This window comes from Gloeophyllum trabeum, assembly GCF_000344685.1.
Source record: "Gloeophyllum trabeum ATCC 11539 unplaced genomic scaffold GLOTRscaffold_00002, whole genome shotgun sequence".
Classification (NCBI taxonomy): Eukaryota; Fungi; Basidiomycota; class Agaricomycetes; order Gloeophyllales; family Gloeophyllaceae; genus Gloeophyllum; species Gloeophyllum trabeum.
Window position 1 is genome coordinate 379,895 of NW_006920411.1, and position 11,531 is coordinate 391,425.

General features: G+C 53.1%; 3 protein-coding genes across 3 annotated transcripts; 2 read left to right on the forward strand and 1 right to left on the reverse strand.

Moving 5' to 3' along the window:
- Positions 1–132: 132 nt before the first annotated feature.
- On the forward strand, positions 133–1,407 carry GLOTRDRAFT_103003 (methionyl aminopeptidase; the record flags this gene model as incomplete). Its single annotated transcript, XM_007863822.1, has 6 exons — positions 133–330; positions 516–664; positions 725–1,053; positions 1,105–1,209; positions 1,265–1,278; positions 1,333–1,407. The coding sequence occupies 6 exons, from the start codon at positions 133–135 to the stop codon at positions 1,405–1,407; spliced, it is 870 nt and encodes a 289-aa protein (XP_007862013.1).
- On the reverse strand, positions 1,272–7,792 carry GLOTRDRAFT_69872 (uncharacterized protein). The gene is made up of 4 exons (XM_007863823.1): positions 7,742–7,792; positions 6,430–7,694; positions 2,069–6,369; positions 1,272–2,015 (listed from the first exon to the last, which is right to left on the reverse strand). The coding sequence occupies exons 1-4, from the start codon at positions 7,780–7,782 to the stop codon at positions 1,479–1,481; spliced, it is 6,144 nt and encodes a 2,047-aa protein (XP_007862014.1). The 5' UTR covers positions 7,783–7,792; the 3' UTR covers positions 1,272–1,478.
- Positions 7,793–7,861: 69 nt separating this feature from the next.
- Positions 7,862–9,963, forward strand: GLOTRDRAFT_113760 (uncharacterized protein; the record flags this gene model as incomplete). The annotated part of the gene is made up of 5 exons (XM_007863824.1): positions 7,862–7,939; positions 8,026–8,122; positions 8,174–8,219; positions 8,273–8,447; positions 8,501–9,963. 5 exons carry the CDS (start codon positions 7,862–7,864, stop codon positions 9,911–9,913), a joined length of 1,809 nt encoding a protein of 602 aa, XP_007862015.1. The 3' UTR covers positions 9,914–9,963.
- Between the last annotated feature and the right edge of the window lie 1,568 nt (positions 9,964–11,531).

Genomic DNA, 11,531 nt, shown 5'->3' on the forward strand with positions numbered 1-11,531 from the left:
TGGCGTAAACCAGCAGTACGGCACGCCCGCTTCTCGTCCACAACGACAGAGGGACATGACGAGGACTACAACTTTGGGTTGTACGATGTCATTCTACCCGAGGAACCATTTGTCTACGGCACGTCTCATATTATGCCGCACCCTGTCCCGCAACACATCCGGCGCCCACCGTATGTTGGGAAATCACAAGATCAGGCCGAGGACGGGTTCAATGGCGACCCTTGGGAAGGTGATGGGCTGATCAAGCTGGGCACCGAGGAGGAGAGAAGGATGCGACGAGCTGCTAGTCTAGCAAAAGATGTCTTGACGTACGCAGGGGACTTAGTGAAGGTGCGTTGAAGGCATTGGACATATCTACGCCAACGAAACGTAGAGGATGGTCAGTTCCACTCCTTCCCGGGCATCGAGCTCTGCTGAAGAGCCAACGCGGCTCTACGGTGCGCTCGATGCTAATGAAGGAGGGCGTGTTCACCTCTCCTGGTCCGAGGCTCCTAGGCCCATCTCACAAGAATCAGCCAGGTACAACGACGGCCGAGATCGACTCGCTCATCCACCAGTACATCATCTCCCACAACGCCTACCCCTCCCCGCTCCTCTACTCCGGCTTCCCCAAATCCTGCTGCACAAGTGTGAACAACATAATTGTGCACGGCATACCCGACGAGTGCGTCTCTGCCTTATTCACCACTCTTACACTTAACCCTCATCTCTGACCCCCGTCCAGCCGTCCCCTCCAGCCAACCGACCTCGTGAACATCGACATCACGGTCTACCTCGACGGCTACCACGGCGACACCTCGCGCACCTTCGCCCTCTCGCCCTCCTCCCTCGACGCCCCAGGCGCACACCTCCTCGCCACCACCGAGCTCGCGCTCAACGCCGGTATCGCCGCTTGCGGGCCCGGGCGGCCCTTCAAGGACATCGGGCGCGCCGTCCACGCGTGCGTCGAGCGCGAGAGCAGGGCCCGCGGTATGCAGATGTGCATCAGCACGCAGTTCACGGGGCATGGGATCGGGACGGTGTTCCACCGCCCGCCGTGGATCCTGCATCACCGTGAGTGCCCTTCCTAATATGCGGATATGCTGACTATCATGTCCGCGTAAGTGAATGACGAACCGGGCGTGATGGTCCCCGGTCATTGTTTCACCATAGAACCGGCTATCATCCAAGGTACTAACCCCCGAGGATGGATATTCCCTGATGGTTGGAGTACGTATTGAAACCGTCATGCGTCTTTGCTACTTACCGACTACCACCGCGCCAGCTACATCCACCGAGGTACACACTCGAAGTACTGTTTGTGAGGATACACCCGCCTGATAATACCCCTAGAACTGCGCGCGGGCTGCACAAGCCGAACACACAGTACTCATAACATACGACGGAGTCGACGTTTTGACGGGGTAAAGGAAACAATAAAAATACAAGCACCTAATACATCCGATACACACTCGCTATATACTTTTGCGTGACTCGTGTCATGACTTGTCGTACACCCCCGCCAAAATCCTGAACACCAAGAACTGATCCAACAGCGGCACTAGCTCGACACCCTCGGCCTTGCTCAGCACGCCTCTTGCCTTCCCTATCAACACCTGCAGCTCGCCTATAACCTCGCCCATCATGCCCCTCTTCAAATTACCCCCCAGCCCCCCCGTCGACCTCCTCCTTCCGGACCTCCTCAGCTCGTCCTTCTGGGAATGCGAAAGCGAAGAGTTATCGCCGGCGGCGGACGCGTCCTCCACGACCTCCATCTCCCCCACCTCGAACTCGGGCTGTGCGCACCACATCGCGAGCTGCGTCACCGCGTAGAAGAGCACGGCTTCGAGATTCTTCCGCGCCGTGTCGCTTGCGTCCTTCACGTCCAGCGGCTTCGTGAGCGTCGACGTGGACGAGGGCATGATCGCCTGCCCTGGTGGGTGGCTAGACAGCACGCGGAGCACGTCGAGCGTGCAGTTGCCCAGCTCGAGGAGCGTCCCCAGCGACGCCTGCTCGTCCAGGACTACTTTAGTGTGCTACAAGGTGCTATGAGTGAAAGCATTTAAACAAAGATCGCGGGAGGACTCACTGGGTAGATGATAGCTTCGTCCAGCGGCCAGTCGTCTTGATCGCCAAGGAGCACGGTCTCTCCGTTGCTGATACTGATCAGGGTTGATATGAGCGCGCTCGTGAGCCTGAACAGCTTGTGAACTACTCCGGTCAAGAACGGCCGCGTTCGTGGATCCAAGTGCTCCGTGGATTGCAATGACGGCCCTTGGGAGTCTCTCTCCAGCTGTTGCCTCTCTTCCGACGTCACGGGTTCCAGCACGCTGGCGAGATGGTTGGGATGCGTCAGAGCATAGTTCAATTGTTGGAGCAGGAGCAAGGCGCTCGTCGTGAACGCGCGAAGGACCTTCTGCACTGTCTCGTCCCTCTGCAAGCCGGGAGGCGTGCTCTCCGCGATGGCGTAGAAGAGGTTCACCGTTTGTTCCATCTCCTCTATGAGCGGCATAGAAAGAGGATCCCCGATAGTCCATGATAGGGTCCGGGCGATCTGTTGCCCGGAAACCTGGACAAATGCGCAAGCCTCAAGGTCGAAGTGATGACTGCGTCTACCCAGTGCTTCGAAGACAGACGCAATGAGAGCCAACATCATGCAGTAAGCTTGATGAGCTGGACTGCGTTCTCCAGGCAGCTCAGAGATGGTGACGTTTATCTGGCCTCTGCTGACGGCTTCGCTGATGCGATTGTTGCTGTACGCGATGAGCAGGCCGTCCGTCGCCAATCGCTCCGCTGCTGCAGGAACGCAGGCCAGGGCCAAATGGAATTGCAGGATGCGATCGGTGTACAGTGCCCGACGTCTCGTCCGAAGTGCTGGAAGATCAGAGACACCCACGATATCCATTTGAGAGAATAATTCGAGGCTAGCACGGATGACGCTAGTTTCTTGACATCGAGTAAGCCAGAACGTAGAGGAGGCGCTCAATTCTGGGTGGGTACATTGCTCAAAGACCGCTATCAAGAGTTGCAGATCTTGGTCGATGTCCCACTCGGTCCGACTCCTCGCTAAGTCAAGGACCACTCGAAGAGCGTCGATATCCAAGGCCTGAGTAGCTTCCAACATAGCCGAGATGGTCAACCGCTGCGAGGCATTCAGCGTCTTTGGTCGCCGGATGAGGGACCTGGCCTGCTTCAGGCAGAAGTACACGATCTGTAGCAGCACTCGATGGTAAGGCACTTTCGTCAATCCCATGAAGGATTGCATTGGGGACTGAGGCTTGTTAAGCATAATGTCGTGAATGTTCTTTACGACGGCGATGAATTGCTCGATCTCATCGTTCTTGTCATTATCAGAGAACCATGCAGCTTCCAATAAAGCCAGAATCAAAGCCAGTCTCCCGTGGTGGATGGCGGACATCATTTCTCCAGAACGTTTCTCATCAGACACACTTTCGCTGGTCGAGGCCGCCAGAGTCAAAAGAGTCACGCGTACTGGAGAATTCGTCCCTAGGAAGGGCGCGACCTCCCGTAAAAGATGTTGCCACGAGAGACTGAGGGCAGTTTGCGCATGTGTGATAGACTGATTCAAATTTATCGAATAGAGCTTGTGTTCCAGATCATCTGCGAGAGATGACGAATGGCTATCGCCAGTAGACCTGAAGGGATGAAGCCGTAGTTGAAGCAATGAGGTCGAGAATGCGAAGCTGTCTCCAAATTCTCGTTCCATCTCCGGATCCTGCACCCGTAAGTGCTCCAGGTCCAGAGCGGGACAGTGCTGCCTGATCACGTCAGTCATCTCGTCATACAACCCAGGTTCATATGAGCTTATCGCCGCTTCCGAGATGAAGTCGGACAGCTGGAAGTCGTCCTTGATAATGCCTTCGATCGCCTTGTAGCTGGCTGGTTTATTCAGTGTCCGCGACTTCTCATCCAGCTGCGTACGCATCTCTATATCTCGAGCAATGACTTGCACCGCCAGAGCCTTCGCCATTGTCCGATAGGCGTGAAGAGACACTGCTTCATGGAGATTAGAGTGGCGAGCTTCATCGTAGTCCACGAATGTCTCAGATCTGTAATCGGGGACAGGTCCAAGCTCTTCTGTAACAATGGAGACTAACTTCTCCCAGAAATCCGCGTCTTCCCGAAGCGACTTCAGAACGGTGCGATGTTCTATACCGTGAAGCCAGACCATATCCAGGAACTGCAAGATGGAGTGGAGAAGCTGGGGCATATGTTCCCAGAGCTCTCTCCACTGACCGAGCATGTCAGATGCGGCGCCCAAGGCACTACGCTGTCTTCTCCGAGGCTTATTCATGACCAAATCTGTAGACTTCGTCTCGCTGTCGTCGGTCTTTCCCATCTTACCCTCGAGGATGCGGAACGAGCCAGCTACAAATAGCGTCGCCAATGCGGGCTCCTTATCAACAGCTAGCGATATGAAGTTCCAAACAGCAACCCGCAAGAAAGGCTCGTCGTAGGGATGTTGGATGATTTGAACAAGTGATGAGACCGACGCTTCTGGGTCAGAAAGATGGCCGATGATAGTCGGAGGGGAGACCTGGGAGGATGCCAGAGACGCACAAAGACCAAACAATAGCCGTGCAGCCTCGTACGGAACAAATCTACCCACCTGCCTATCTTTGACAAGAGCAAACAGAACGTCCATCGGATCGTTCCGGTACCGTTGACTATTGTTTGAGAGTGCACCACCGGCTGCGCTCCCGCAGAGTACTCTCTCTAATAGAGACAAGCCCGTGCCGCTGGGGACCTGCAATTTGTGGTTCAGAACCATCCGGGCTAATCGAGTGTCAAGCTCCATCATCAAGATCAACCTCCTCGCATCGCTGTAGCGGCGAGCTGTATAAAGTTGATCGAGAAGAGGGCTGCCCTCAGTGATAGAGGAGATCAAGGGGCTGACAGTCGAAATATTGGCTTCAAAAAGGAGGAGATTAATGAGGTCCCGACTTAAGGATGCAAAAGGCGCATTCTCCAGCGAAGGAGGTGATTGCTCGAGGACATCAATGTAGAATGCTGCCAGTCGCTTGCCAATCTCGGACTTGTCTCCAACACGGGCGTACTTCCAGCCAACATATTCCCGCCATATCTTCTCGTGTACAAACAGTGCGACACGCTGGAGAACCTCTTCCTTAACCTCCTGTAATCGAACGTTGCGAGGGAGTACCGACAAGAGCGAACAAGACGCTTCCCGGAATAGTTGCTGTACGAGATTCAGCAAAGCCAGGGTCATCGTATAATGGCCAGTGACCCTTTCAGCGGCCAGAATATTGGAAAGTCCTCCGGTGGCGCCGGTAGAACCAAACAACGATGTTGTTGACCGCAAGAACAGCCAAACCCGGTTAGAATAACGGGGCAGCGGTAGGAGTGCAGCGAGGACGCTCATGGCCGAAATGATGACCTCCCTCCGAGGGGGTCGCTTGGAATGCTGGCCGGACCTGGAGAGCGCCTCTTCCAATATCAAGGTTGTTAATTGAACAAGATCCGGAGCTTGCGCTTCAGTCATCGTGTGCGCAACCACAGCATTACCCCTCTCTAACGAGTCCAAGAGCTCTTCCGCTAGCGGTGGATTGTCTTGCACGGCGCTGCGGATGAGATCAAGACAGTCAGTGATTAGAGATTCATCATTGCCTGCATCAAGCTCCATGCCGATTTCATGCAGCCGTAACGTCTCGAGCTGTCCGGGAGCGTGTTGGTCGAACGATACGTCTCTGTGTCTTGTGCCCAGTCCGGGATGTAGGCGGCGTTCGTAGACGTAAGTGGTCATGATCTCCAGCACGAGCTTCCAACCAGAGTGCGTGTGGTTCCAAGCCAGAACCAGCTGTTCCCCGTCTTCCGGACTCAATAACCGGCCCACCGACAGCGGAGGCAGAATAGTGCCACCGGGAAGTTTGATAGGCCGGAGATTCACATAGATTACGCGGACGTCTGCGGAGTTGCCGACACGCTCGAGCCGTCTTTCGTATAGGGCATGTGAGCCTGACGTTGCGCTCATGGGGATGACTTGAGTATATGTCTCGAGTGTACGGAAGTACTGGAAGACCTCCCGTGAACAGTAGTCCCGCTCTGGAGTCAGGTCTTCGTCGATGCGATTACCGTTGGACAAGGGATCGGTGTCCATATAGCCGAAAGCAGTCAAAGCCCGGAGAATTCGCAAGACTGTACAAGGGCGGACAGGGAACTGTACCCTGGCAACGTCCAGCACGGCTGCGCGAGAGGCACTCTTGATCCTGTCAGAGTTCCAGTATTGCCTGCAAAGGCCCGCGACAGCTTCGGTCTCGCTCCGCCCAAATAGCGCAATCCAGACCTCGACAAAGGAGTCAAAGTCAGGCATGAACTCGACTGGTGCGGTTTCAAGAATAGCCATCAGCAGACCTGTGTCAATGATGTAAATCGTGGGTTATAGGTTGAGTCCGCTCGGCTCCTTAGCCTCACCTTTAAGTACAGATCTGAAACCAATCTCGTTGAATTCGTTAAGCGAAGATCCTACTTTCCAAGCCACGGAGGTGACGAAAACCGGGGACGTCGTCAATAGGGACAACATCCGCTCGAACAGGCCAGCCTCTGGGCTCAGACAAGCATTGAGCATCAGGACATGGAGTGGTTTACCGTCCTTGCTGTACGCTCTGCTGGAGTGGAAGAGGTGATTTAGGACGTCTTTATAACTATTTGGGATCTCCTTGAGGGATTTCGCAATGTCTGCCAAGCGCGACAGCACGTAGGTCCAAGCCATATACGCGAATACATATTGACTGTCCGTTCTTGACGTGATGATCTCGTGGATGCGCTTGAGACTCTCAGGAGAAGCGGTGTAGCTCTTCTTGTTCTGAGGATCGGAGGAGATCTCCAGTTCGCCGGGTTCCGCAATCCGCTCCAGTTCGAATATCTCGACAGTGATCAAGGACCACATCGCGGCACTGTCTTCTAGCAGCTGTGATCCCTGAGAATCCATCAAGAAGGCCGAGTTTTGTTGAATAGAGCCCATGTTCGTTTCATAAGCACCTTCGAGCACCTGCACGACCAGCCAACCTTCGCAGGGAGTGTAATATTCCAGCAACAGCCAGAACACTATCTCAAGCATGACGATCTGCAAGCGAACGTTTTGTTTAGACCAGCGGGCAGCAGCCCTATGATCAGCGGCAATATGGGGTTCCAGCGGCGACTGGGTGCTGTTCACATAGTCTCGAAGCAAGGATTTGATGAACTCGGAGCTGTCCTGCAGGATCTGGGGCAGGAGAGTTGATGCAGCAATGTATGCTCGATCAGGAGGATTGCCATAAGCGCGGATCAAGGGTATGACGATGCGTGCAGCGAAGAGACGCTCGGAGAAGTAGAACGGAGTAATCGCGTTCAGCACACTGTCGAGAAAGGGTACTGATTCCGTCCCGGCTTCTGGAGGGACACCCTCGTTGTAGAAGAAGGAGCGAAGAAGAATGAATGCCTGCACCTCGTCAATGTTGAACTTCTTGCTGATAGCAAAGATGACCTCCTTGTCTGCATTCTCCACCCGGAACTTTACTCCGTCGTCTAGCGTCACCATACCCGAGTCGATCCTCTTCCTCGACGCGTCTGAAGGCTTCCCGAACGGGTCTGCAACATTTCGGAAGCGGTCTATACGGGGCTTCAGCAAGTCTCGGAGCTGTTCACTGTCGAAACCTTCTTCGGGCGAGTAGAGAGCGGAATGCAGTTGCTGATACGTCCTATAAGCGCGTAAGCAAAGCAAAGGAAGTCGTCCAAGGACACGTACACGTCAATCAAGTTGGAGCGTTTAGAGGACTCGCCCGACATCGTGGGCGACGACCGACTTGGGCAGAAATGACCTTTGGCCACAGCGGGGAGAAACAACGCGACGCGTGGGAAACGCCACATGAGAGGGCGCATCGCGTCTACCTGCACCGTGACCTGCTTTAAACTTAGTCTGAGCGGCTTCAGGACTCTGGTCTCCGTAGGTCACTACTCGACAGTCAGCACTGAGAAATCATGGTGAGAGACGCAAGGTATCAATATGAATGTTTTGACAAGAAGAAACAGGTCGTCTGCCAATACTTTCTACAAGGCCGCTGCAAGTTTGGCAATAACTGCAGAAATGAACATCCCAGAGACGGTCAGAGGCCAGGGGGATTTGGCAGTGAGGATTCTCTTCAAATCACGTCTTCCTATTGATGGACCATTCGTGAAGACTCGTCATGGACGCCGGCCGGGAACCAGAAAATCGTGCCATTTAGGTGAGGCAGCCTTAGCCTTTCGTCTAAGACCGTCCTCTGGACATACTCGACAGTCTTGAAACTATCACAAAAGACCTAACGCCTCAAGTGGACAAACCAATGTGGCCACTTTCGTCTTATGGTCCCGCAAAGCACGAACCTTTGCTTGTTGCGGGTTTGGATGAATCGGCGGAAGAATTGCGCGTCAAGGCGATGCTAGCCCTGAAATCGGGTGCAGTGAACGATTACGTGCGGGTAGCATCTGAATATCTTGTGGAAATACTAAATAGTGGCATCTCAAGATGAAATACGAAGCAGAGAAAATAGCTGCTGCTGACCAGATCTACGCTAACGCACGTGCCAATGTCAAGGCAGCATTCGACCAGGCTGTTAAGGCTAGCGAGGCGAGCAGCGGGTCTGGCGCAATGGGGTCCGGTTTCGGTGCATCCCAGCCCACTTTCGGTACTTCTGCCTTCGGAAGCGCTGGTAACGCCGCTTCTGCGTCTTCAGTATTTGGTGCACCTTCGTCCTCGACCGCCACTTCAGCGTTCGGCAAACCTGCTTTTGGCCAGTCTACGCTCGGACAGCCCGCCTTCGGCCAGTCCTCTTTGGGTGGGAAAACCGCTTTCTCCGGGCTGGGGAGTAGCAGTGCTCCCTCTGCGTTCGGGCAACCTCAGCAACAGACCACCTCCGTGTTTGGGCAATCACAAACACCGCAATCCACCTCCGTATTCGGCCAACCTCAACAATCTGCCTCGGCCTTCGGTCAAGCTCAACAGTCGATATCCGTGTTTGGGCAACCCCAGCAGCAGCAGACAACCTCAGTCTTCGGACAGCCACAACAGCCAGCCTCAGCTTTTGGGCAACCGTCTGTCTTTGGACAAACTCAACCATCCACATCTACGTCTGGCCAGCCATCACAGCAGACGTTAGTTTTCGGGCAATCATCGCAACCCGGACACTCTTTCATAAAACCCGCAACGGGCGCATTTGGGGGTTCCGCGTTTAGTGGCAGCGGCAGTTCAGGAACATCGGCGTTTGGCACGCCTGCTGCAAGTGGTAGTACAGGAGGGGCTTTTTCTGCCTTTGCCGGGCAAGCACCATCTGCTTTCGGCGCTAGTCCTGCTGCTGGTCCATCCACGACAGGCGGTTCAGTATTCGGCCAGCCGTCTCTGGTTACCCCTGCTACCAGCGCATTTGGCTCACCCGCACCAGCACAGAACACGACGTCGGCTTTTGGTTCCAGCTCAGCTTTCGGAAGTCAGACGCCGCCATCGACTTCGTCGGTATTTGGCTCGAGTACGCCACAATCATCTGCCTTCGGGTCTACTGGTGGTGGCAGTGGCGCGTTCGGTAGTACAAGCAATGCAACATCGACACCGACTGCGTTTGGCGCCGCTCAGACGACATCCGTATTCGGGGCTCCGCAACAGCAGCAGCAGCCCGTCTTAGCATTCGGCGCTTCGAGTAACATGCCTTCATCCCTTTCTATGTTTTCGCTGCCTCAGACAGTGCAGCCATCCAAACCGATTCAGGGGCCCCCTGACTTCGCTAATGCCAAGGTGACTTATAAACCTGAGATCAATAAGTACGATGCGCTTCTTCCGCCCAACTACTTGGAGATCTTGCCTCCGAGCGCCCGGAAGGCGTTTGAGAATGTGAAGTTCGAATGGGGGAATATACCGGAGTGGATACCCCCAAAGGAATTGCGATAGGTGATTGCTCCGATATTAAATCTGGACTTCTATGGACTTGAGCTGTAGCGGTTTGTATAAACTATCTTTATCCAGGTGTATCCAGTTTGTTCCAGGCGTGTTTAGAGGAGCTCTTCTTGCAGATCAAACCCCTTCCGTATACACATATCTGAGCTTGACTCTTTTCCGTGCTTCATCAGTGTGTTCCCAAGACCTTGGCCGTTGCTGGAAAGCCGTCGTCCAGGTGGAGTGCAGGAGCATCTGCAACTGCCGTCTACAGTCGAGTCTGTCAGAACCCACACCGCTCATAACCCATAACCTGCAATAACCCATAGGTCCATGCAGTCAGTTCCCTTTTAAAAGCCATAAGCCTGTGATACCCAATAATCCATGAATTGTAGGAGGTCATAGCCCATATTATTAGCACATAATGGGTGATTTTGACCTATAAATGGGTGTCACTATGGTCATGTATGGTATAAAATGCCCATTCATATTCTAACCTTGTCCCAAAGTGGTGCAAGTTGTCGTTTCGTTGATGTCGCACATGCAATGTCAGACTAGGAGATCGTTCGAATGCCAAACTAAGCTGTTGCTGTGCACTGAACGTATCCCTTCCAGGCCTGAACTGTACCACAAGTACCAGCTTCAAGCCACTACATTTGGAATATACAGATCGGTAATGGAAGGTTTGGTGGACAGTATCTTCAATAACTGGCTGGGAATCGACAATGAAGACATATATGACATTGACTTCAATCATGCAAAACACTTGCTATTGCAAGGAGAACAATTTCGGTGCAGCATCAAAGCAGGAGGACTGTGAGAATATTCAGGGCGCAGAATATTCTAGGAGGATCCGAGACATTCCACTGTTTTCCCTTGATATGACTCATTCTATGTCCATATGACTCATTCCATGCCTTTATGACTCACTCCCTTACATATGACTCACGCTATGCGGATATGACTCATTCTATGTCAATATGACTCATGCTATTCCCTTCTATTTATAGAGATGAGTCATGTTGACTCAGCCTATGCTCAAGGACCAATCACAAGTCCACAAGCTAGCTGACTCATCCTATTTGCTCACACTATTCTCTCACACTATTGTCTATGTTGCCTAGTAACCAGGCAATTCTCCCACCCTATTGTTATGAATTTCGAATTACTGTAGGGTATATAAGGAGCTCAGTAGACAGTCTTAAAAAGGGACCCCCAATAATAATAAGAGACCCTCTAAATACCAGAGAGCCTCATTGGTTCAAGTCAGCCTCAGAATCAGTTGTGCTACTGTGTGCATCTGTACTGTCTTGGTTCCACAAAGTGCTGGAACAATCAGCGTTATTCTGGACTTAAGCTATCTGTGATGCCTCAGAGAAGGGAAGGACTTACAGTACTGTCTGCTGTCTGCCACAGCTAGTCTGTTTCTCTACCGTGAGAAATACTTCAGTCTAGGTTTGGTGTTGGAAGTCTAGCCGTAGACCTCTGGTCACCTGTGTTTGCTCTCTACCTTCATTCATCCTCAGCTAGACTCTGGTAGTCAGCTATTTTGCTTGTTTAGTTATCTGGAGATTGAAACAAAGAGTTTAAACCTCTATAAAGCCTATACTCTCCCTCATCGAACACAAGGGAA

Bases quoted from the DNA above. Each gene is read 5' to 3' on its own strand.
- GLOTRDRAFT_69872 (XM_007863823.1), bottom strand. From the start codon at position 7,782: ATGTCGGGCGAGTCCTCTAAACGCTCCAACTTGATTGACGT. The intron at 7,695-7,741 runs GTACGTGTCCTT...ACGCGCTTATAG, and splicing joins CGCTCCAACTTGATTGACGT to GACGTATCAGCAACTGCATT. The intron at 2,016-2,068 runs GTGAGTCCTCCC...AGCACCTTGTAG, and splicing joins ACGAAGCTATCATCTACCCA to CACACTAAAGTAGTCCTGGA.